General features: G+C 39.5%; 1 protein-coding gene across 1 annotated transcript in view; it reads right to left on the bottom strand.

The window, feature by feature from the left end:
• Positions 1-13,927: 13,927 nt before the first annotated feature.
• Positions 13,928-25,444, bottom strand: part of TTC21B (tetratricopeptide repeat domain 21B) — an 89,626-nt gene continuing 78,109 nt past the window's right edge. The window contains exon 30 of the mRNA XM_081814266.1: positions 13,928-15,176. Within this exon, the coding sequence (XP_081670392.1) occupies positions 15,141-15,176 (36 nt within the window). The 3' untranslated portion in view covers positions 13,928-15,140. The remainder of the gene's footprint in view (positions 15,177-25,444) is intronic.

The raw sequence follows: 25,444 nt of genomic DNA, 5'->3' as shown, positions 1-25,444 counted from the left end.
TACCTCTATCTTCTTCTCTCTTTTTCTCTCTTTCTCCTCTTTCTCTTTCATCTCTTTCTCTTTCTCCTGAGAGTGAAGCCTTTTTAAAGGGAATGGGATAGTTATGGATAGTTTTCCAGAGGATGTTAACTCAGTCTTTAGAATTCCAGTTAAAATATTGCTATTCAGAAACAGAGAGCCTCTCTCTAGTGACTGGGAAATTCAATGCACTCCAGAGCAAGACTTTTATTTCCTCTTGGACAATGATAGAGACCCTCTGTCCTTGTCTTCTTCTTTACTGGTGTTTATATAGACCATCAGGGTTGAAAAGAAAGATAACATGAGCCTCAAGTGTGAGCAGGGAAATTTCCTAGTAGCCATATTTTTAAAAGTAATGAGAAATAGGTGAAATTAAATTTAATGATATATCTTTAAATCCATATATCTAAAATATCATTTCAACATGTAGTCAATATAAAATTATTTTTTCAATATAAAATTATTGTTATTTTACGTTATTTTTCTACTAGGTCTTTGGAAGTCTGTGAAATCTTATTTTACATTTCTAGCACTCCTCAGTTTGGACCAGTCACATTTCAAGTGCCTAGCAGTGTAGTTGAAGCTGGATACAAATTTTTACTTCTGTTACAGCCTGAGACACATGGACACATAACATTTGATCAGGTAATTGCATTACCTTGTTATTGCAATCATCTCCAAACTAGTGTCATTCATCCTTTTATCTGATTTAATGCGGTCTTATGGTGTAATAGTTTTTTGTTTTGTTTTGTTTTTAAGTAGGCTCCATGTCCAACATGAGGCTTGAACTCCCGACTCTGAGATCAAGAGTCATATGCTCTTGACCGGCCGAGCCAGCCAATGCCCTGTGTGTCATAGTTTCTAATAGTAAGTGAACAAGCCAGTCTTCCTGATAGATATAAGGGAGCCCATTTATCTTTATCCAAGGATTTCCTTATTAGTCCTTAAAATATATATTACATATAATATATATATGTATAGAGAGAATATATTCTTTATTTCAAAAAGTGACTGAATGTTAGTTTTACAGCTCTTAAATAGAAATATTATAATTCATCCTAGGAACTCTACTTTTAAACTATGTATTGACCAAAAGTAAATATGTACAAAGTGTCTGTTTATTCATGGTAAACAGGGATAGCTAATGTAGCAAACAGGCACTCAAACAAAAAGTAAACTTTACTTTGTTGGCCTTTAGGTTTAAAAGTGTTTTTATCTGATTAGTTGCATTCTAACTATCTTGAGAAATGGATGAACTGAGTGTCCAAGAGACAGTGTATCACAGTGAAAAGAACATGGCCATCAGTCAAGCCACTTGGCTCTATTGCTTACGAGCTGTGGGACATTGGGCATATTTGTTAACTTCTCTTCATCTCAGTTTCCTCATTTGTAGAATGAGAATGACAACATACCATAATGGAGACTGTGAGTTTTATCCCAACATCTATCTTCCTTTATCAGCCAAAAATCTCCAGACGATAGCTAGACACCAGGATGCCCAAAGTGAAGTCCACATTTCCAGCCTCCCTTGCAGTTAGATGTGCTTAAGTGATTAATTTCTCCCCAAAGAGGTGAAAAGAGAGGTGGCGCCTGCCACTTCCAAGAAGTTTCCCTAAAAGAAGAGGTCAGCTTGCCCTTGGGCTTCCCTTTTTTTCCCTTTCTGCAGGCTGGGATTCAGATGCAGCCGGTGGAGAGGAATTAGTGGTCTTGAAAAACAAGAGGTAAGCAGAGCATGGAGCCTAACCCAGCAAGAGCAGGAACTTGGGCCACTTATGATTACGAAACCACCATAAACACCCTAGATCATTTGCCCAGGCTTTTAGAGAAGGGGAAAAAAAGGCATATTTCTATTTTGTTTGAGGTATTGTTATTTATTTTCTGTTACTTCCTGCCCAACCTAATGCATGCCTAATCCATAGGGCTGTTTTAAAGATTAAATGAGATAGTATATGTCAAGTACTTTGTTCAGCTCATGCACGAGGGAGTGTCAGTGTCAATATCTGATTGCTGCTACTGTTATTAGGATAAAATAGCGCCGTAAGAGACCACTCTAAGGGTCAAGTGAAAAATACAAGTGAATATGTTTTTTAATCTGTAAATTGAAAAATCTAAATGTTGGTCATAATTATCATCATCATTAAATTATTACAAGGAATTAGCTAACTGCTAGCACAATCTACTTAGATCAATCTACCTAGGCCAATAAAAGAAGTAGACACAGACTTCTTTCGTTAGGTTTACTTAGTTTTAGTCAATTGTGAATATTTAGAGGCTTGTCATTATTTTGATGCTTTAGAACTTTGATGAAATACTCATTTGAGTAATATAAAGGAAATATATAGAACCCAGCAAAACTACGACATCTTTTATTTATTTACTTTTACCTTTAAAAAGTTCTCCATTACAAAAATCAATGTAGTGTTTGTAGTTAACATCAAGTAAAATTACAAAAACTTAAGTAAAAGGAGAGTCCATCTCCTTCCTTCTCTTCCCCACCCCATTCTTTAGAATTAACTATATTACAGTTTAATTCATAATTCCTTATGGGTAAATATTTATTTTTTTTGTCTAATGACATAGATACACATTTTCTCTTTACAAAATAAATGCAATCATTTTTGCAGGAAGTTCAAAATTGCAGAAAAGAAAGTTTTGCAACAGCTTTTGGGTTTTGTTTCATTTTGTTTTCCGATTTATAATATACCTTGAACATCGGGGCGCCTGGGTGGCTCAGTCGTTAAGCGTCTGCCTTCGGCTCAGGTCATGATCCCAGAGTCCTGGGATCGAGCCCCACATCGGGCTCCCTGCTCCGCGGGAAGCCTGCTTCTCCCTCTCCCACTCCCCCTGCTTGTGTTCCCTCTCTCGCTGTGTCTCTCTCTGTCAAATAAATAAATAAATAAATAATCTTAAAAAAAAAAAATATCCCTTGAACATCTCTCCATGTTAGTACATATCCATCTATCTCATTTTTAAACAACTTCTAGGGAGTCATTTAAACTTTTTACTTATAAGTTATTGTTAAATTATTTGTGAAACAAAGGAGATTGCCCTTGAAATAAAATAAGAGTAGGTAGCAACTCTGAGCACTGTGAAGATTTCATTAGATGATTCAGGAGAGTGCTTAGCCTAAAGTCTGCACATAGTAAATGATTACTAAGTATAAATATTAGGTATTATGGTATTGATAATAACAATAATTAAAGTTAACCATTTCTCGGAGCTCAATCTCAATAAATTGCTATTGTCAAAGAAGTGGTTTCTTATCCTCTATAAGACATTACTCAATGTATATATAATATTCCTCATATTTTCAGTTTAGACCCTGCTTGGGCTCTGTTGTATGGTGGAGGTGGGTGTCATGTTCTGGAGGGCTGTCAGACTCAAGTTGGTTCTCTCCAGGATCTGCTCAGCCCTTGACTATCCAGCTCAGTGCCAAAACTGAACAAAAAATATCGTCCACCCTTCAGCCAGCTGCTGAGGCAGCAAAGAAGGCATTTAGCTTCTAGGGCATTTGGGAACCTAAAGATCCCTTGTCAGAAGGAGAGCCGCCTGCTGGGTTGAGCCTTTGGGACCAGTGGGGATTAGGGCCTAATGGCTCCTGAATAGCTACCAGGCAACCAGTGACACAGCCTGCCCTGGGGAGATGAGTCACAGGGTGCAGTGGGTAGCAAGTCCCTGGGAGGAGCCAACTGGGGGTGTCTGCTCCCAGGAAGGGGCCGAGCTGATGTGGACTGATGGCCCTGGGACAGACGGAGCAGACTGTGACAGGAACTATCACTCAGAAGGGGCAAATGGGAAATCCACCTTGAAAGATGGTAGCCTTCACCTTATAAATCTGATAATTTTGCCATTCCCCAAATGTCTTAAGTATAATTATACCAGAGCCTGAAAAACAGACTGAATTAGGGAAAAAAATGAAATCAAATTATTTCGTACAAACATACAATTCTGCCTTCAAATATGTTAGGTGCCCAGGTAAATAATGTTAAAAATAAATCCAAGAGCACCTCATTTTCTAAAACTGGAGTATTCAGGAATCTATATTTATCTGAAGTTGGTAGTAACTTTTTTCAGAACATTTCTGTTTCTTGTGAAGCTGGAGCCTTGAATGGTCATAGCTGGATCAGAAATAACACTGAACTCAGTACCATCATATACTTTTTTGCTCTTGTAGCATTCGAGGCCCTGAAATCCATCTCTCACTGCTCTTGAAAAACTCTGGGTCTTAAAGAAGGAATGCCTTTCGGTCATGTATCTACCAGGGATGGGGAGCCTTTTGATAATCCCCACAAAGTCTTTGCTGGCGGAGGTCTTGCTTGAACAGGCTGAGAGACTTAGGTTTGGATCTCAGTAGAAGTGCCTGCCACCACCATCATTCCTGTTTATATGAAGCCATTCTCAATCCCATAAACTCATAGGGTCATGGCATTTAGAACTTGTTAAATATCTTAGAAATTGCCAATTTGAACGCATTTTATAGAAGAGATAACTGAGCCATGGAGAAGAGTTTTGCCCAAGTTTAGATAGCTAATAATAATTTTATCCAAGGACATTATAATATAATCTTTTATGAGTTTGTTCATAGTCCCATTTTTACTAATGTATCACTAAAACTTTACTGTGTATTTATTGAGGTTTAAGTAGACAGGTAAAAAGAAAGGCAATTCTGCTTACTGCTTAGGTCATAAAAAATGTTGGTTCTCAGTACAGACTTTCATATTCTGCTATTTTACTACATTCAAGATTTCCAGTTAAAATGTTGTGGTCACTTCCTCTGAGAAATCTTTCCTTTCCTCTCCAGAATAGGTTGGGTATCCCTCCCATGTGCCTGCCCATCACCTTGGCTTTCTCTCTGATAACATTTGTGACATTATATTATAGTTGTCATTTAAATTTTGATTCCCTATAACCCTTAAGCTCTATCAAATGAAGGAGCCAGGGGCGCCTGGGTGGCTCAGTGGTTAAGCGTCTGCCTTCGGCTCAGGTCATGATCCCGGGGTCCTGGGATTGAGCCCCACATCGGGCTTCCTGCTCCACCTGAAGCCTGCTTCTCCCTCTTGCACTCCCCCTACTTATGTTCCCTCTCTCTCTGTGTCTCTCCCTGTCAAATAAATAAAATCTTTAAAAAAAAAAATGAAGGGGGATGCCTGGGTGGCTCAGCTGGTTAAGCGACTGCCTTCGGTTCAGGTCATGATCCTGGAATCCTGGGATCGAGTCCTGCATCGGGCTCCCTGCTGAGCGGGGGGTCTGCTTCTCCCTCTGACCCTCCCCTCTCTCATGTGTGCGCTCTCTCTCACTCATTCTCTCTCTCTCAAATAAATAAAATCTTAAAAAAAAAAAAAACTGGCTTTAAAAAAAAAAATAAAAAAAAAAATGAAGGAGCCAAATAAGAGAGGGTACAAATAAATGTAAGAATTAAATAGTTACAAGGTTTATAAAATTTATAATTACAATTTAAAATTGATAATTACAAAAATTCACAAAGTTTTAAGATTTCTACGTAAGTAGGACAGAATATAATACTTGTTAGCAGAGTTCTCTGTCTTTGCCTTTATGTGCCTATTTACATGTGGGGGTATTGGAGGTGTGTGGCAGACACCATCTAGGGGACCCCCCACGTTTCCTGCCTCCTGGGGTTCACATCTTTCTGTAATTCTCTCCTCTTGCATGTGGCCTTTGACCTTCTTCAAACCAATGAATATGGCAGAGGTAAGGAGGTGTCACTCTTGAGATTATATTACCTTATATAAGACAGTCTGGCAAGCGGACTTCTCTAGAGGCTCTCTTTGCTGGCTCAGAGAAGGAAGCCACGGGAAAGCCTGTGTGGCAAGGAGCTGCAGGTGGCCTCTAGGAAATGGGGGTGTCTGCTAGGAACTGAGGGCAACATCCAGCTGACACTCAACAAGAAGCCAAGATCTTCAGTCCTACAAGTGAAAGGAGAATGAGTTCTGCCAACAACCTGAATACACTTGGAAGAAGATTCTTCCCTATTTAAGCCTCCAGATAAGAATACAGTCCAGCTGACACCTTGCTTGCAGCTTTGTAAGATCTTAAGCAAAGGACCCAACTAGGTCATGCCTAGACTCCAGACTCACAGAAATTGTGAGATAATAAATGTGTGCTGTTTTCAGCCATGAAATTTGTGGTAATTCATCACACAGCAAGAGATAACTAGTATAAAGTGTTAGTTTATACAGATGCTGCATAAATAACTAGCCCTCCATTGGAAGGAAGGGAGGAAGGAAGGAAAGAAGGAAGGAAGGAAGGAAAGAATATAGCTTCAGTTAAAGTTTCTAGATTTTTTAGAGGATTTATTTGGTCACTTTAAAATCAGTTTAAAAAACACCCAAAGATGTTACCTTAAAAGATTTTAAGAAAATAGCAAACATCAAATATCTATCTGACCTGGGAGGTTTAGGCAAATTTTTATGGGTGAACTCTGTGAACGTATAGGACTGAAGAGGATCTTAAGAAGACCAGTGATTTATGTGTGTCTTCAGGCAAGGTTGTCCCTAAACCTTCCCAAACATACAGTGACAATGATGATGATGACATGAATATTATGAGGTTCCATTTATTGAGTTCCTCATATGCATCACACAGAATAGGAAGCAACTGACTTTTATAGAGCACTTAAAATTGTTCATGTATTGTACTGTGAACTTTATATAAATAATCCTATATTAAATATAGGATTTCTCTTTCACAGTAAGCCACGAGTATTATTTTCCCCCATTTTATTGCCACACGTGGGCTCACATACTTGGCCTGCATGCAAAAAGAGATACATGGAAAGATAGCGCTTTATTCCAAGTCAACCAGCAATTAAGTTGTGAAACTGTGATTCAAATACATAATTAACCATTCTCACTACCTGGGAATTTCCCCAAACAATCTGATTTCCAACTTTCATGCTATATTTTAATCTCAAGGTTGCTACAGATGTGAAAAAGGCAATTCACAGAAGAGAATGGCAAATGGCTCATAAGTATACAGTCCAATGGTCACCCTCACTAGCAGTCAGAGAAACGTATATATATATTTATCAGGTTGGTAAAAATTAAAACTTTCAATAATATCAAGTGTTGGGGAGTCTGATTAGATCAATTTGCAGTATTTGGAGAGATTCACCATGTGTAGATCTAAGACCTAACCTAGGGCCAGCGACCTAGTTTGTAGAAGCTAGGAGCTGGTGTCAACCTAGATCTATCATTGGAGGAATGGATAATTAAAATGTGTTGGATGCCTCCTATGAAATAACACACAGTGGTTAGAAGCAATGAATTAGTACATATAGCAACATCTTAAAAATACAGCATTGAATGAATAAAAAGTATAGGAGAGAATGAGATCTACTCTGCAGCACCACTTATGTATATTAAGCCAGGCATACATACAACCAGTTTATGTATTTTTAAAAGACATTTACAATAACCTATATTGAACTCATTAAAAGAGGCTGCCTGTAGGAGAGGGAAAGATAGATGGTGGGTGGCGGGGGAGGGATAGGGAACAGACTGGAAGAAAAAAAACATATGAAGGAAAATAAAGGTGGGGTCTTGACCAGACTAATAATTGTTAATTATGAACTAATTAAAACATCTCTCAGCATTTGAGGTCCCCCAAAAGACAACCAGAAATGCTGTGGAATGAAGCTTTATTATTATTGGCTAAAGACCTTATGTTGATCTGGGATATTTGAATTTAAAAATGGGTACCCAACTTTTTACTGGAAAGAAGAGTCACATCAGGATAATGCACTCTCAAATGCTGAGGGAAATAGAGATTTTTTTTTTCTAAAAATAAAGTGGGCAATTTCTTAGATTTGTACTTGGAGAAAACACAATGACAAATATTTTGGCAAGGTGTTAGAACTTGTGCATTAGTCTTGTCTTAATGGAAGAGAATCTGATGAAATCATTACATTTAAGCAGAGCAATCTTATAGTAGATGACGCTCTATCTATGTATAAACAGCCAAAAGAGACTTTCAGCCTAGGTTTCATGGTGCATCCCACTTATATACTCTCTAACCAAGGACTGTGGGATCATACTCAGGTCTATGTGAATATCCAGCTCAACAAGGCAGGGCACACCAATGGAATTTTTTTTTAATCCCAGTCAATCTGAGTTCACAAGGAAGAAATTACAAGGAATAGTTGACATATGTCTTTTCCAAACAATTACACATATTTGACATAGTTTAGACATGTGATTCAGAATACATTTTCAATCTAGCATTTTAGAACTCACTTAGGAAGTCACAAATTATAAATGAATGAATGAATGAACAAATAAACCAATGAAAGCAAGGCAAACAAAAATAGAAAATGCAAGGTACATGTCTTTGCTATAAATACAATTATCACCATTGGCTATGAATTTGAGGGAGTATGTCCCACAATAAATGCTATCATTCGGCTGAAAATGATTTTTGCCTATTTTGAAAAGTAGCAGATAGATGGAGGATAAAGAAAAGGTGAGTAAGAAATTTAATGACACAGAGAACATTAGCATGGACACTATGCAAGGATGACATATAAATTCGCAAGTGTCCCATATTAAAAAAAAAAAAGGAAATTACTCCATTTATCTATACCTTTGGGGAATGATGAGATGTTTTATATAAGTGATTGATCACTTAACCTGATGACTACTTTTTTTTTAGTTCACCCACCTCTTTTTCTTAATGAAAACACTTTCTGTGGAATTTTCTAGTTTGTACAGTGGATAGAAATTAATGATATACCTTTAGGCATAAGATCTCCAGGTATCCATCAACTCTGATGTAACACAGTAATGTCTGTAAGGGCCTTCGGGGTGTAAAGCCTTAGCATCACATATATAGCCCTGAACTCCACGTTTACAAAACTAGTCTGCCTTTTATTGGTATCTTCCTTCTCAGTCTTCTGTCGTTTCCTCTTGCCATGATTGTTTTAGCTGTTCTACCCTTTCTTGGCCATCCCCATGCCTACCACATTCACATCCTCTCCCATCGGAAAAGAATCCACGGACTTTGTGACAACCATGTAGAGTAGCTATTCTCTTCTTACTTCCTGGTGTGTGTATCCAACTCGAATACCCAAGGCAAATTCTAAAAGCGTAGTGGTACCCAGACTAGAAAATCCTTTCTGACTGAAATTATTTTAAATCAAACTGTCATGGTTTTTATTAGGATTTTCCTGTCTACTAATAGGTAAATGTGTCCCATTTGGCGTTTATAGTTCATTTCATTCTACAACGTGATCCACCAAAACACCAGATATAATTTTATCCATACTTATTTTATTGTGCTCTTCCTGCATTTTACTAGGGAGTTCGAGATAAGTTTTTGTTTCCTCTTTGCTCTCTTCTGCTAACTCCCAAATTTCCCAGAGGCTAATAAAATCTGAAACTTAATAAGTTCCTAGTTATAGCAACAGCAAAATTTTAGCATAGCTTAAGAGATATGAATAAAACTTCCCAGGCTTTTTTCTCATTAGAATGCTACTCTCCAGATACATAGAATAAGCCTCATGAATGAAGCTATGCTTAACAGTAGAACTGTAACAAAATTTCAGCGAGCCCTCTAAAGGGAGGGCCTCTAAAGTTGGAGGCCCTCTAAAGTTGAGCCTTTCACATGGCCCACAGTGTATAAACTATGACCTACAAACATAAGCCTTTCAAACACTAAATACAATGCCCTGTTCCTAGTAGGTACTTTATAAATAGTAGAGCACCATTTCCCTCTCTTTACTCCTTAAAATAACCTTAACCAGTAAACATTTCAACCCCATTTTTCTGAATGGAAATTAAAAATAACAATAACCACTTGGCCCTACTTGGTCAGAATGAAAAAAGGTACATCTGCCTACCCAGGCTGATTACAGAAGCTTAGCGGTAAAACTATTTCTGAACTGGTCTGCGTTCTTCCAACTTAGAGGCCTCCTTAAGTATCAGCCACCATCCTGCTTTGCAGGACTGTAATTGCTCGAGTTGAGGAAGGGTTGGGTGGTCTGGGCTGTGCACCATGTCATGCACTGCCAAGTCAATCAAATGGCCATCAGGACAGTGTGAGGACAACTGAATGCCTATGTGAGTAATTCTGAGTCTGTAAGCACAGAGTGTACACAGGAGAACAACCCTTAAACGGCCTAAAAAGCATAAACTGCAATATGCTGGACTCCCACAGTTACACTCCAATTCAGTAATGTTTTCAATCAGTATTAATGAAAGGTCCTTTTTTCAGGGGCTCACATGTTATTTTCCTGAAAGGAACAAAACATGCTAGAAGACTATCTTCTAATTCCTATCTTTGTTTCTTTAATATTATTAAATAATAATGTACAGTAAACTCTGATGTCATACTGAGACAATACTTCTGTAAATCTAACATTTTTATTACACTCTCAAGTCACAAATATGGTTATATCACAAATTTACATGTAATGCATAGTCCCCAAAGAAAGAACTCCATTCCCTAGAAAAGTGACAAAGCATTTGGGCATATTTCTGAGCAAGAACATTCAAATCAAAATTATCAACAAGTGGAAAGTGACCGTTTTCAATGAAGAAAACTATAGAAAATAATTGAATCAGTTTACCATTTATAGCAAAAATAAAATAATCCATACCTGATGCATTCTGTGATACTTTAGAAACTTTCCAATCATGGCATTTGCAAAAAGAAACATATGTGTATCTAATATTTTTCTTCTGATATACATATAAAGTACAAGAACAATCATGGCAATCAAAAGTTTTATGTAATTTTTAAATTTGATTTAAGAATGTCCAGTGGAAAGCCACTTTTAAAGCATAATATCACAACAATTAAAACATCTACAGTTCATTAAATTTAAAAATATTCTTTTACTTCCCACCTGAAAGGTCAACAATTAATCCATGTTATTATAATTTATTTTGTAATCTACCTCAATTTAATACTTGCAGGATTAACTTATCTGCAACTTTTCTTTAATATTCTGGGATTCAAAGTTCTTTCTAAAAGGTTTCTGAAAATATTGGTATCTTTCTTCCCCTTGTATAAGAGGAGTTACTTTTTTTGGAAGGGGGGCAGTTGCTTTAAAAAAAACCACATGAAATGTGAGTGGGCACCCAGTTACATACTGTTTTAGTTTTAAAATGGGAGGGGATGGTGGTGGGAAATACTCACAAAAAGATACCTGTGATGCAGACTCTTCAATTCGTTCATTTTATGTTTTCTTTCTTTTTTTTCCTCCTTAATGAATGAGAGGAAAATAAATCTTTGACATTCCAAGGAAGTGATTCTGAAGTGTAACCTCCATCAGATCATCTAGAAGATCAACTGTCCAACAACATTATATTAAAGGCAGTAAATAAGGTTGTTCCAAAGACCAGACGAAAGCTGGAGCTTCTGTCAATGGCCATGACTGAAGCTCATCATGGTTTGGACGCTGCAGCGGAAACCTCAAGCCTTATGCCCTGAGCAACAATGAAGATATTGTACAATCAACTAGGATTACAGTGAAGAAAAACAAAGTGCTTTCAGATCATAAAAGAAATGATTATCACGAGGAAAGAGAAGGGACTGTTGGATTTAAAAGGCAACCAGAGAAAAATAAAAACAAAAGTAAATATAAAACATCAGCTCCCTACCCCCGAGGATGTTAAAATCACAAAGAATTTCCAAAGAAAATATAATAAGCTCACAGATGAAAAAGCATTTACACAATCCATCTCAGGATGTACACTTTGCTAAATGATCTGCAAAATAAGAAAAAGAAACTGATTCATTGTAGAGGTGCATTATCTGAAGAGTACACAGTGTCCAGAAATTCTGTTGCTTCTTTCATAAGAATCAGTGTGAGGTTTGCATTAGTAAAGATGGTGAAGTCATTTTATAAGAAGAAGGAGGAGGAGGAGGGGAAGGAGGAGGGGGAGAAGGAGGAGGAGGGGGGAAAAGAAAGAGAACTAGTATCAAGCCAAGAAGCAAAAGGGAGTGTCAGCAATGTTTATTTCCAAATATGGAGAGGACTTATTGCAATATAATAAAGTGCCTCCTTTTTCCTTCAACTAAGATGGAAAGTTAAAAATCTCCAGTATTCCTGAAAAGAGACGGTTTCTGCAAATGATGCACTTTTTAAATACCTTTCAACAGCTACTGTTGAAATTTGGCTCATGAAAAAGTTGCCAGAGGGGAGGGCAAAAGAGGTGAAGAGGAACCGGAGGTACAGGCTTCCAGTTAGGGAATGAAAAAGTCATGGAGCTCCAAGTCACAGAGTAAGGGAATATTGTCAATGGCATTGTAACAGCGCTGTATGGTGACAGATGGGAGCTGTACTTCTAGGGAGCATGGAATAGACTTGTCCAACCACTGTGTCGGACACCTGAAGCTATTATAACATTGCGTGTCAACTATTCTTCAGTATAAAAAAAAAGGTAAAAAAAAAAAAAGCTGCAGTTACATTTTTCATGAGGCAAATGACACTAGGCACACCAGTTAGTTGTGCAATGTCTTGCCACTGTTTTGTTTCAGGTACACTTGTGTCAAAATTTGTAACAGTGTTTCTTATCCTCTTATGTCCCAATACACCTGATGTAAATGTTATTCTCCTATCAGTAACAGGCATCACTGCAGTAATCATGAATCCTTTCAGAGAAGATGATGTTGAGTGTTAAAACGCTTCTCTAGTGGGAAGCTGAGAAGGGGCCACAGCTTTAAATATCTTGTTCAGGAGCTTCTGATAGGACCCCCAGGGGGTGTAAATCTCTTCCCCTTTTGAGAATCACTAATCTTCTCAAAGGTTTATAAACTCCTTTCCCCCTTAAGAATAACTGATCTTTGAATGAAGATAAAGAATTTATAGATTTTTTTCTCCATGCCAAGTTAGCAAGCTTCCAAAACATGGTGTATATATGCTGGATTCACCAAGGTCATTCAGTAACCCACATTTGGTAGGGCTTGCACTTTGATATATATATATATATATTTTTTTTTTTTCCCTTGTAGCAATGAAAGATTTATACCTATCCATCACTTTATTGTGATCACCAGCAGAGGAAAGTTGTCTGGGGTTAAGGGTGTAGACAGGCCATGGGATAGAATGCAGTTTCACTTTGGCTTATCTGCTCAGCAATTCTTACCAAAGCTAATAAACCATAGATCAAAGTCACATGTTTACAGTAATATTAATGGCAACCTCAGTTTTAAGTAAATTATCTGGGCCTTTCACTCAGATGTGTGGATCTTAAGAAGATGAAGGAGGAGGTCAGACAAGCCTTGGCCGTGACAACATTCACTAGTATGACTAGCAACTGACACAATTAGCTTTAGTAGCCACGTAAGTCTTTAAGTGCTTAATGACTATTTTTCTATCCCAATGACTGAAAAACTATATAAAAAAGTAATTTCCTTATACATAGGCATTGCATCCCACCAGTGGATTCTGTAGTAGGCACCGTCTTCCTCTTCAGGATCAAAGCATTCCTTCCCCCAGCTGCCAGGATGTTGGCTGCTGGTGGCTCACAGCTAAGCCCTTTTTTAGGAATTATCCTTGGCCAAAGATTATACCCCTTACTGGAGTGGGGGGAGGGATAGTCTGCGTACAATGCAGGGCCAAGAGGAAGGTGGAGCAAGTGAGGAATGGGCCTTGCCACAAAACTCAGTAATCAAGCGAAATAGTATCTTCATGCGCTATTTTTAAAAATAAAAAATATGAAGAATCCACGATGATCAAATATGACAATTTTAAATAAAGACAGCATCGGTAAGAACTAATTTCTCTTTCGGCCTGAGGCTCCAATATGGGTCCACACAGCACTCCTACTGATCCCATCTTTATTTAATATGGTTCAATATTTTGTTCTTTGTGGATGTTGTATTAATTTAGATTTCTAGAAATAGTGCATTAAAATATTTATCTTGATTACTGAGTTTTTTGGCACCCCTAAATTTTATCCTTGAGCAGAGCGCCTCCCTTACCTCACCTTAGTCCCAACCCTGGCAGGTGGTACCATTGCTTGGCTCATTTGCCCTATGGAGGGACAATGTTGAAGGGCCATCCCAGCAACAGAATCCCTGTGGGACTGGCTGAAGCCTTTCTTGTGACTTCATTGAAGTCCAATTTTGTTTCTCTCATTCCCTTCCCAGTGTTATTCCGAAGAACACCCTTACGGGCAAGTCTCTGTCTCTGTGTGTGTTTCCCCTAAAACGTCCCCATAGAAGAGAGGTGAAAATCAAAACTCAGAGAAGCTGTGGGACTTGCCCAGGTTCTCCGAGCTCCTGAGTGGTGGAGATGAGAACCCAGATATGTCTAACTTGAAGCCAGGGCTACTCTTTGTAACACCCATAGACTAAGACCAGAATTTAGGACTACAATCAAATAAGCCAAAGGTCAAACCCAGATACCAACAATCCCCATGCATTTACCTGATAGTGAACTGGAAATCAGGCTGATTTCCAGGAAGTAAGCCTCTGCTTATGTCAGACCCTGCAGCATACAGAATAATGCCTGCCCCACCCCACAACAAAGATATCTACCTCCTAATCCCTAGAACCTAGGAATATGTTAACTGACATGGGAAAATGGATTTTTCATCTGTCATTAAGTTAAGGATCTCGAGATGGGCAGATTATACTGCATTTCCAGGTGGCCCAATATAAGCACAAGGGGCCTTTTAGGGAAAGAGTTGTGACGATGGAAGCAGAGGTCAGAGGGGTGTGACCATGAGCCAAAGAATGCAGGCATCCTCTAGAATCTGGAAAAGTCAAGGAACAGATTCTCCCCTAGAGCCTCCAAAAGAAACACAGTTCTCCTTGACCTTGCTTTTAGCCCCATAAGAGCCATTTGGACTTCTGACCTCCAGCAGTATGAGAAAATACGTTCATGCTCTTTCAAGCCACTCCGTTTGTGGTAATTTGTTACAGCAGCAATATGAAAGGAAAACAGATCCCAAAGGTGGCATCTTTGCCCTCACATCATGGCCCTGCTCACCACACTCAGAGGTGGAATGCATCCCTAACAGAAATCAGACAGAACCAGCAGTGGAATTTAACAAATGACTTCTCAGTCGTGTTATATAGAAAAAAAATTTTTTTAAAGAACTTGGATATGCGAAAGGATTGATGATCTTGTTCTGGCTCCAGATGGTCATGTTCTCCTAATGACAGATGGAAGTCAGGACAGGCGGGCTCCTCTACATGAAAGAGAGAAATGATTAATATAAGAAGGCCAGCAAGATCCAAGATCTCTTTAAAGCAAGCTTCTTTCTTTTCAGATTCTTCATTAATTCTCTTTGAATTGTGAATATTATATTCCTAATATTTTACAATGGAACAAACTACTCTTGTTTTTCTTTTCTTTATTTGCTGCACTTGAAGAGTTTAGAGTTTAAGCTTCTGCACTGAAACAACAACAGACATTTTTGTTGTTCTTGCTGATCAGATTTGGGGTCTGATGTGCCATCAATTTTATTATAAAAAAGCTGAATATTGGGGTGCCTGGGTGGCTCAGTTGGTTACACCTCTGCCTTCAGCTCAGGTCATGGTCCCAGGGTCCTGGGATGGAGCCCTGCATGGGGCTCCCAGCTCAGCGGGAAGCCTGCTTCTCCCTCTCCCACTCCCCCTGCTTGTGTTCCCTCTTTCGCTGTGTCTCTCTCTGTCAGATAAATAAATAAAATCTTAAAAAAAATTTAAAAAGCTGAATATTAAAGAGGTTTTTGTTTGTTTTTTAAGACTCATTAGAAGAAAGGGACAAAATAGCTCAGCTAGAAGCCAAAACAGGAGAATTTGGGGCACCAAGAAAATATCTTGAACAGAAACAGAAAACAGTAGGGCTTCACTACAGGTAGGAAAGGGGTCCTGTCATGGGGACAGACAAGAAGAGAGAGGAAAGTACCAGTACCGTGTGTATGTAAATCAGGGGTGGGACGGGGAGGAAAAGGGGCAAGGGGAGGCGGTTATACCTAAGCAGATGGGACCTGGAGCATCAGAGTCTTGCGTCAAGTGTGTCCCCACGAGATGTAGTACCACGAGCGACCTCACAGGAGCAGTCCTCGCTGGCGAGTGTTAGCTTTCAGCCAAGTGAGCGTCTCCTGCCTCTGCAGCCCCCCTTGGCTTTACTAACTTGCCTTCCGCTTCAGCTGAAGATTTCGCTCCATCAGCTAGCATCTTGTTGGCGGCCACCCTGAAGAAATGATGCAGATCTATTTCCTTAAATTTTGCTTGGTTTCTGCCTAACTGGGTCTTACCTCACATTGCCTCAGGACATAATGTGAGCCCAAGAGAGGTGGGCTGGAGTCCTGGAGACTTAATGGGATGGCACAGCAAAAAATTCTTGGGAGCTAAATGGAACCAGCTTAATTTGTTACCCCCTCCCCCGGTATGTCTTTCACATGAGCTGGGATAATGTTTAATGGCCTCCTTTTACACGATAATAGATTAACGTGTAAATATAAGGGCCATCCTGCACAGAAGGAATATGCAGGTCAAAGGTCTTGTTATAGATCAACATGGTCTTTGAAATAGCTTACTCATCAGTATGGAGGAGCACTGATCATTATGGTTGTTTTCCCCCTGCTGTGGAAAAGCATCGGCCTGGACAGTTATGGAGTCACTGAGACTCTCAGCAAGGTAGGCCCCCTGCACTCCTAGTTAGCACTGAAGTGGTGCAGAGCTTGGTAGGTCCTTGGCTGGGTTTTTTAGACATCTGGTAGAAAGCAACCAGATGAGAGAATTATGATTTTGAACAAATAATTTACCATGTTAAAAATTAGTTTATCAGTGAAACTTGAGGACTTTTTCCCATTATTTAACTGAAGTGTGTGCTTTTTTATGTAGATGGTCAGCTATGCTAGTGTCCGAATGACTTTTAAAAAAATATACTGTATTAAATACTATGGAGGGAGATGCGCAAAAAGATCAGAGGGCTGCCTGCCCAGAGCTTTCTGAGCCAAAGAGGGAGACTTGGGTAGCCTGTTTCACTGGGCGGCCTCTCTCGTGGCCAGAATGGGAGAGAGATGGGACCAAGGGGCTGTATGTCCATCCCTGCATGTGGCTAAACGTGGACCACGGGAGCAGGAAAATGTCCCTGAGAAATGGAGAAGAGCACGTCTGCTCTGTTTGACGTTCTCTTGCCTGGCGCAGAAGATGTCTTCAGTGAGCATTTGTTGAATGTCTTGAATTAGTAAATGGCTGGATGGAAGGATGAATACAGACATGCAGAAAACAGCAGAGGAAAAGGGGTAGAGTCCTGCCCACATTCCAATTCGTGGTTCCAGTTCCTTCCCGCCTCCTAGTTCCAGTGCTGACCTTCATAGCCCTCCATGAGGTCCTAAGAACCTCATGCGTAACTTGGGCCATTCTGTGTTGGTTTCTGTTACTTGCAAATTGTAATCACTAATGATAACGGGGAGTTTGGAGTCTCCTTTGAGACAAACATAAAAAAAAAATCTGTAAGACTTATTCTCCTTATATATGTGTATATTTATATGAGTGTATGTGTGTGCATGTGTATGTATATATAGTATCATGTACATATATAGAGCTCCAAATGAGCTGGATCAATTAATCAGTGTCCCTGAGCTCTCTTCCTTATATGTAAAATGAAGGGATTAGACTAAATGATCTGAATTTTTAAGAGGTAATGCTTTCTAGGAATTATGCCAATGATTTGTATAGAAGATATAATGTTGCCAGAAAACAGTGCCCAAGAGAGGCACTTGGGAAATTCTTAGACTTTCCATGTTGTGTCGTTGCTGAAAACAGTTTGGCGGCTCTTTTGGAAGTGCATTCGGAGGTGGTCGCCCACTATTTGAACTCCCTCCACTGAGGCAGACCTCCAGTTTGATGAAAGGGTGACTGAGGGTGTTGGCAACACCAGTTTGGGCAGAAAGCAAAATCTGGCTGTACAATAGCAGTTTTCCCATGACCTGGCCCTGGAGGCAGACCCCAGGGCGAGCCGTGTCATAGGGATGGAGTATCCGTGACAATGACAAACCAAATTGGAACGTCTGGAGGCGGGAAGGGGGATAACCTGCAGGCGTCACTCACACGTGGCTGCCCTCTTTCCGGCTGGGGCCTCGGGATCCCTCTCACGTTGAGCATGATGCTGGGCCCATACCGTGTGTTCAGTAAGTGCCGGGTGATTGACGGAGCCAGATTCATAGCGACAGCCAGGTCGCTTTACATAGATTTTCTTACTTCACACTGTCAACAGTCTCCTTTTTAGGCCCATTTCAAATGTTAGGAAAGAGACGTCAGGGACTTAAGCAACTTGTCCCAAATCCCACCACTAGCAAGCGGCAGAGGACTGAAGCCAGGCTGTCTGACTCCAGAGCCCGCTATGGTCTCCTGCCTCCCCCTTCTCGGCCATAATTGGAGGCAAGCGAGCATGGCACAAGGCATTTTACCCTCTACCTGATTTAACTAGCAATCATGAAGACTCTCCATTAAATAATATTGATCTGAGCCATAATGTTCTCCTGAACAGCATCGTCTGCCTAGAAAATAAAGTTAGGGGATCATAAATGGTTCCAAACATTGCCCGTCAATATTTTCACAATGTGAAAATAACATGCATTTCTAGCTGTTATTTTTATTTTCCGAATGTCTGAAAGGGCAGCGTATCTTCTAGAATACTCTTCTCTACGTGTCTCTGCTGCCCATGTGGGCTTACACTGGCATTGCATTATCGTCCCCTCCTTCTCTTATGTGCCTTCAGTTAGGGCAATTCTGCCACCCACTGAAGTTCAGTTCTAAAAAGCAAATAGCTTTGGCAAAACAGCACAGAGGGGTTAGTTATTTTTTTTTCAAGTTAGTGTGGAGAAAAGGGAATAGAACAGGTTCTTCCCAGCTGCCTGATTTCTAGTCAGCAAGCTGCATGAATCCCTAGTTGAACACATTTCAGCCATCCTGTGCCTAAGGAGAAAACCACCACTCTTGCCTGCGTCGCTATGGTAACTGATGCTCAGCAGGCAGTTTCATTTAACATAACTGGCTTTTAGAACTTGAGGGGAAAGTATGCTTTCATGTAAGAGAAAGGGAAAGGCGAGTGGTTTAATTAACGTGTCTCGATTTAACATAGGGATACAGGTCACTTCCACTGTTTGACCATAGCGTGTGTAGCTCTGTTTTATATCTGTACCAGATCTAAGGCATCAAAGGATGGAATATTGCTCTCATCATGTGTGAAGTGTACAAAGTGGGCAGAAAAGCAGAGACGGGTTGTGTTGGACCCTTTGCGAAAGGTTTTTCACTTTATAAAACCATCTCGGCTTGAGAGTGTATAGAAGAATTGCTTCCTCTTCTCGCATCCACAAAGGAGGCCTGAGAGATGGGTTGCTAGGCAACCTCACACCGAAGACTGGGGCTCTTTGAAATTAACATAGCTGACCTCCCTGTCAGCTCTGCAGCTCTGCTATTCAAAACCATTTTGTGAGGCCGTAGGACGCAATAAAATAGCTATAAAATGTAAATACAAAAATAAAGACTAAGGGAAATACATCTAACTTTTTCCAGCAAAGACCAGGATTCTCTCAATGAAAAAGGCAACAGTATGAAAGGGCAGGTTTTATAAATCTAGAAACTTGTATTTTGAGTAATCTAGGAAGCAAAATCTCCTATGTTTTTAGAGATGTTTATAACTGCCACATAAACTATCATAGCAAAGGGTCTGAAAATACGTGAGGGCAAACACAAATCAGTTTATGATAATAAGATCTGCTACATATTTTTAACAAAACGCTCAACTCTCAGTCCTCAGAACGTGATGTTTTGCTTAAGCTCCGGGTCTCCTATTCTCCTTCCTGCCACTACATCATTAATATGACACTGGTTAGTGTGGGAAGGGATGGCATTTATTTTCCAAGTAGATGAATATTTGGAGGGAGATTGCAAAGCTGGTTTATGGAGCAAAGCATACACTCTTGTCAGCAATAAATTATTTAGTTTGATTTTTAAAATACCTCATACCACTGCAAAATGCTTATGGCAACACTTTAAGATAGGTTGTTAAATTTATCAACATTAAAATCAATCAAAATTGGTGGTGCTGAGGAAGGTGGGGGACAGCAAACAAATCTTGAGGTCTTTAGTAGGTTTGTTTTTTGTCATGAGTGTTGGGTGAAGCAATTCTGAAACTATTTTAGATGGATTATAGGATTGAAGAAATGAACAAATATGTTGAGGTTGCTGGGACTCAAGGTCTCACTGTGGAAGAAGGGAGGTACAAATGAAGACTGGGGGAAAGCAAGAAAGAACCCAAGATGATAAATCGGAATTGGAGAAATGGATGTAGTTTTGTGATTTCTAAAATATGTGTGTGTGTATTTATTTGTGCATTCATGTGTATGTGCACACATATATGTGTATACATGTGTACGTGTGCATATGCATGCATGTTTTTTATTTGCTCAAAGTGTTACATTTCTTTTTAGAAGATTTATTTATTTGAGAAAGAGAGAGAGAGTGAGCAAGGGGAGGGGCAGAGGGAGAGGGAGAGAATCTCAAACAGACTCCCCGCCGAGTGCAGAACCTGACACAGGGCTCTATCTCATGACCGTGAGATCGTGACCTGAGCTGAAACCAGGAGTCAGATACTTAACCGACTGAGCCCCCAAGGCGCCCCTGCTCAGAGTGTTTAGAAACAATTCACCCTAGTAGCAGTGAGCACTTTAGCAGTAAGATCTTGATCTCTAACACCATCCCCTCACTAAAGGGAACCAGGGCTCCTTGGAGAAACTGCTGACTGCAGGGCTGGGGAAGGGCAATTAGAAGTTCAACCTAAGACATTTTGTTATACTAGAAAGTAGGGAAGTGCTCAAAAAGAAAAAAAAAAAAAAATGATGGGGGCATGTCCCAAGGCCAAAGGAGCCAGCTTAATGCAGGTCCCGCTGGCCAAATCTGAAACAATTCAAGCACCAAAATAAGGACATTAGTGACTTATGAGTCATTGGGGGGGGGGGAATAAAAAGAATTCATGAATCCATAAATAATAGATTAATTCATAAAAAGTAAAAAATAATAAGTAAGAAAGGGAGGGGCTCTTGCTTACAGTAAAATGCTGAGGGCTGACTGGTTGGTACATGTGGAGAATGTGCTGATGACAGACGGGACTGTCTTTTATAACCATCATGGTTAAGAAGAGATCAGGAAAGAATCATGCTAACCTAGGGAATATTTTTGAAGAAGAGTAGACTATTTGTATGATCTAAAAGTATCTCCTCACAGACTGGTTACTAGGTACAAGGGAAAACACTAACAACTCCAGAGTGGGAAAATCTGACTGGGTAATCAAAATTAATGTCATCAACCAGGACAGATGGACACTGTGTGCTTCCAGAGGATACCCTAAGGACAAGGCATTACTTATATAGGATTATGGCCAGGTGTGCTCAATGTAAATCTAACCATGAAGAGTTATCAGACTATCCCCAAATGAGGAACAACTCTACAATAAAGAAAAGGGCTGGATGACTGTATCCTTCAGACATGGCTGTGCTACAAAAGACAGAGAAAGGTTGTGGGAATTGCCCCAGCTTTAAACAAGACTAAAGAGGCATGACAAGCAATGCAGTCCCCGATCCCAGAGTGGAACCGGATTGGAGGAAAAGGATGCTATGGGATAGAGGACATTATGGCACCAACTGGCAGTAGAGTGGGAGATTAAAATTCCTGTGTCGATGTTAAATATACTCAAGCTCACGACTGTACTGTGACTGGAGAAGGATTTCCATTCTTGGGAAATACACAAGGAAGTACTTAGGAGAACAGGGGCATGTATAATATATGCAACTTACTCTCAAAATGCTCAGAAAAAAATTCTATGTATGGGTATGAGTATCTAAGTGTGTATGCATCAACGTATACAGAAACATACGTAACCACACAGAGAAGGCACACAGGATGGAGCCTTGAAGTAAGACAGTGGCAATATTTTTATATCTGAGTAAACGGCAGGTGGGTAGTCTTTGTACTTTTCTTATTCATGCAACTTCTGCAAGTCTGAAAAGATTTCCAAATGAAAAGTTAAAGTCAACCAAAAAAGCAAAAAAATTCTTTTTGTGAAAATAAAAACAATCTGCACTGGAACTAAAATAATGAATATTTGACATTTTAAGAAATCTATGAAAACAACAATAACAAAAGCATACAAAAAGATCCGACACTATAACTTAAGAGTTATGTGTTTAGCACAGAGAAGTGCTAGCAGGATCCAGACACACCGTGTTTGTAACATTTCTTCCTCTTGCCTCTTTGTGGGGCATATGTTCAATCATTTTAACTTTGCTCTTGGGTGTTCTCAAAATCCTGGACTTTCCCAATTCCTAAATTCCCCTCCAAATGTCCTCTGCACTTTGTGACTTAAGTCAATGTGAAAAATCGGTCAGACGTTTTTCAAGAAATTGTATGTCAGGGGAGAAGTTTTTATTCATTAACTAGAGCAATTTCAAGTATTTAACTTAAAGTGTTTGAAAAGAGCATTTATATAACTGCTTAGCATTTTAGCACATTTTTTTTCCTTCCAAGTTTTTAAACTTAGTTTTTCAAAGAAAGTTTAATCTCTAACTGGGGAGCAGAACCTCTTACCCTGGCCCATTAAAAGTGAGCATACTACTACTTCCCAGCTCTGTTTGTGATTTAAAAAAAAAAATTTTTTTTTAAACTTCTTACATCATTTACCCATTAAAAATAAAAGTAGCCTGCCTTTGGCGGAAACTGAAATAGTAATTACCTTCTTAAAATACCCTTATTTTTTTTTTTTTAAACAGAGTTTCTTTTACGTTGCCAAAACAATTTGTTTGAAGAAAGATAAAAATAACATGCACACTATTTGAAAACAGTTTGGTTTAAAGATTGCCACAGCTTCTAAGGTTATACCACTCGGAAGGAAGACATTTAGAACCTGCTCATTACTCAGCTTTCATTTATGGGATCAAGTTGCTTTTGTGGGCATGGTGCCAGATTCATTTATGTGCACTGTAAGGCAGATTGTAGAGTGAAGCATTTTTCTAGAAAACATCTGGTTCTTAAGAAGAGTATTAAAAGGTGGGTAGCACTTTTTTCCACCCATAACTATGATTTATTATGTTATAGTAACCCCCCTCTAATCTGGCAGGCAGACTTCCAGCAACCACCACCAGGAACCTGGAAGTAAGTGAAAAATACTTCAGAGCCCAAGGAAAACAGAGGCCCCCAAATTCCATGCATATGAAGCAGTGGTACTGCATTTAGGTCAAAGTCCATTTTATTTATTACAAAATTATTGGAGCCAATTAGCATAAGGGCTCCCGAGGCCACCTTTATCTGTCAGACCTCTTTTCTGCAGTTTTTTGGTTCTGATAGTCTCCTTACAAAAATCACACATCCCTGCAAACTCTTACTCTTCTAAACGCCCCCGGACCCTCACCCTTTTCCTACTCCAGTTTTCCCCTCTTCTCTTTCTTGTACCTTCAATATCTGTTGGCTTTAAATATTCCAAGATGCTCAAGTAGCTCCTATCTTAGAAACCAGAAAAACGAAGCAAGACACTGGTCACGTCACAGGGCTCTGCAGCCGGCATGCCCCCCAAGCCCTTACCCTCAGCTCTGTATCTGAACATTTCCTAGGCTGTCTGCTGTCTGTAACTCCTCACCTTCCATTCACAGGGCTGTTACTAACCTACAAGGAATCTTTGTTCAGATTAGAAGAGGGGGCCCTCTTCCTCCAAGGGGGGGGGGGAGGTTCAGGACACAAAACTGAACCACCACACTTTGTGGCCCTGTGTGAGTTCAGTTATTTCCACTGGCTTCTTATTAAATTTGGTAGGATCATCACTAGAACTTTTTTAGAATATGAGCTAAAACTGCAGAGAACTGGCTTTGCTCTCAATTTTTCTGCACTTGCGAGACTGTGCTCTTTACCCATTTTGACGAGAGAAACTTCTAGCCTCTTTAGTAATCCCATGTTCTCCTATTATCATGGCTATTACCACCCCTGTTAACATTTCCCGCAGTCTTTTTTTATCTTCTACATCCTGAATCTTTTCCTCTGACAAGTGAAATAAACCAGATTACATTCTGCATAAACAATTAGTAGTAAAGTGTGGGTGTTAAGAGTTGAAAGAATGTTAGCTTTTGTTTAGTTTTTCCTACTCATCTTTGCTCAGCTAAAGAACTTTAAACAGTCAGCAAGAAGCAAGTTTGAGAACGTTATTCTCTAAAAAAAAAACCACAAATTTTTTTAGTGTATATGTTCATTGCAGCTAACTTGTAAAATAAATACATTTCTGATTATTTCAGCACTCAGATATAATGAGTTAAAATTTGGGTTAATTTCTTTAAAAAAAAAAAAGATTTATTTATTTGAGAGAGAGCATGAGTCGGGCAGGTGGGGGGGTGGAGGGAGAGTTCGGAGAAGCAGAGTCCCCGCTAAGCAGGGAGCCTGACGTCGGGCTCGATCTCAGGACCCTGGGATGATGACCTGAGCCGAAGGCAGACGCTTAACTGACTGAGCCACCCAAGCGCCTCCCCAAAATTGGGTTAGTTTCCTCTGGTTTTGTATGTATTTATATCCATGCATCTATTTTTTTCCAAGTTAATATTTTATATGGAGTTATGTTTCCTGCTATTTTGCTTATTATTTTGTGAGAACTTTAGCAGTTAAAAATCTTTGAGAAGTTTTAAAAAACACATAAAAACATCTTTGAAAATAGTTTTGATGACTACATAGTATTCCATTATTGGGTAAACTTTAATATATTTGACCACTTCCTTTATGTTGAGTGTTTTGGTAACAACAACAACAACAACAACAAACCCAAAAAACAAAAAATGAGCTTTCTGTTTGTTTTTTTTAACTGGAAAATTTTGAGAAATTTCTGAATATCTCCCATGAAAAACTTTTCTAAGTGCGATTACTCAAAGGACAAGCTCTTAATTCATGCTGCCGAATGCCCTTCAGGAAGGCTGACTACACTGTGCCAGCAGAATATGAACGTGTTAGCTTCCCTGCACCTTTGCCAGTCCTTCATGTATTACTTCATCAGTGCTAGCAGTGCTATATAATCCTATTATAAGGCTAGTCGCTTGTCTCCAGTCCCAAACTACAAGTTTCTGTCAGTCTTAATTGGTCATTTGGTTTCCACAGCGACTCTACTACTCTAGTAGGGACTAGATGTACCCTAATGCAAGGTTCAACGTAGCTTCCTCAGCTGTGCATGCGGACAACCCTTCCAGAACTGCTCTAGGTTCTTGACTTCTAGGGAAGAAAGCTATTTCTTCTTGGGACCCAGTTCATACTAGCTGGCTTAAGGTCAAAGTGCATTAAACTTGTAACTGCTTCCTCACCATGAGGGGATGGTATTCTGATCCGAGGTTGATAGAAGATTCTTTCATGTTGTGCTCCTCAGCTCTCTGTCCTTAGCGCAGCCCCCAAACTCTCATTTCACCTGATTCCTTCAACTAGCAGTTTGAGTTCCCGCTTTCCT

Source organism: Leptonychotes weddellii, chromosome 3 (genome assembly GCF_054177405.1).
Source record: "Leptonychotes weddellii isolate Sample4059 chromosome 3, ASM5417740v2, whole genome shotgun sequence".
In the NCBI taxonomy this organism is placed as follows: domain Eukaryota; kingdom Metazoa; phylum Chordata; class Mammalia; order Carnivora; family Phocidae; genus Leptonychotes; species Leptonychotes weddellii.
This window is presented reverse-complemented; position numbering and strand designations above follow the sequence as displayed.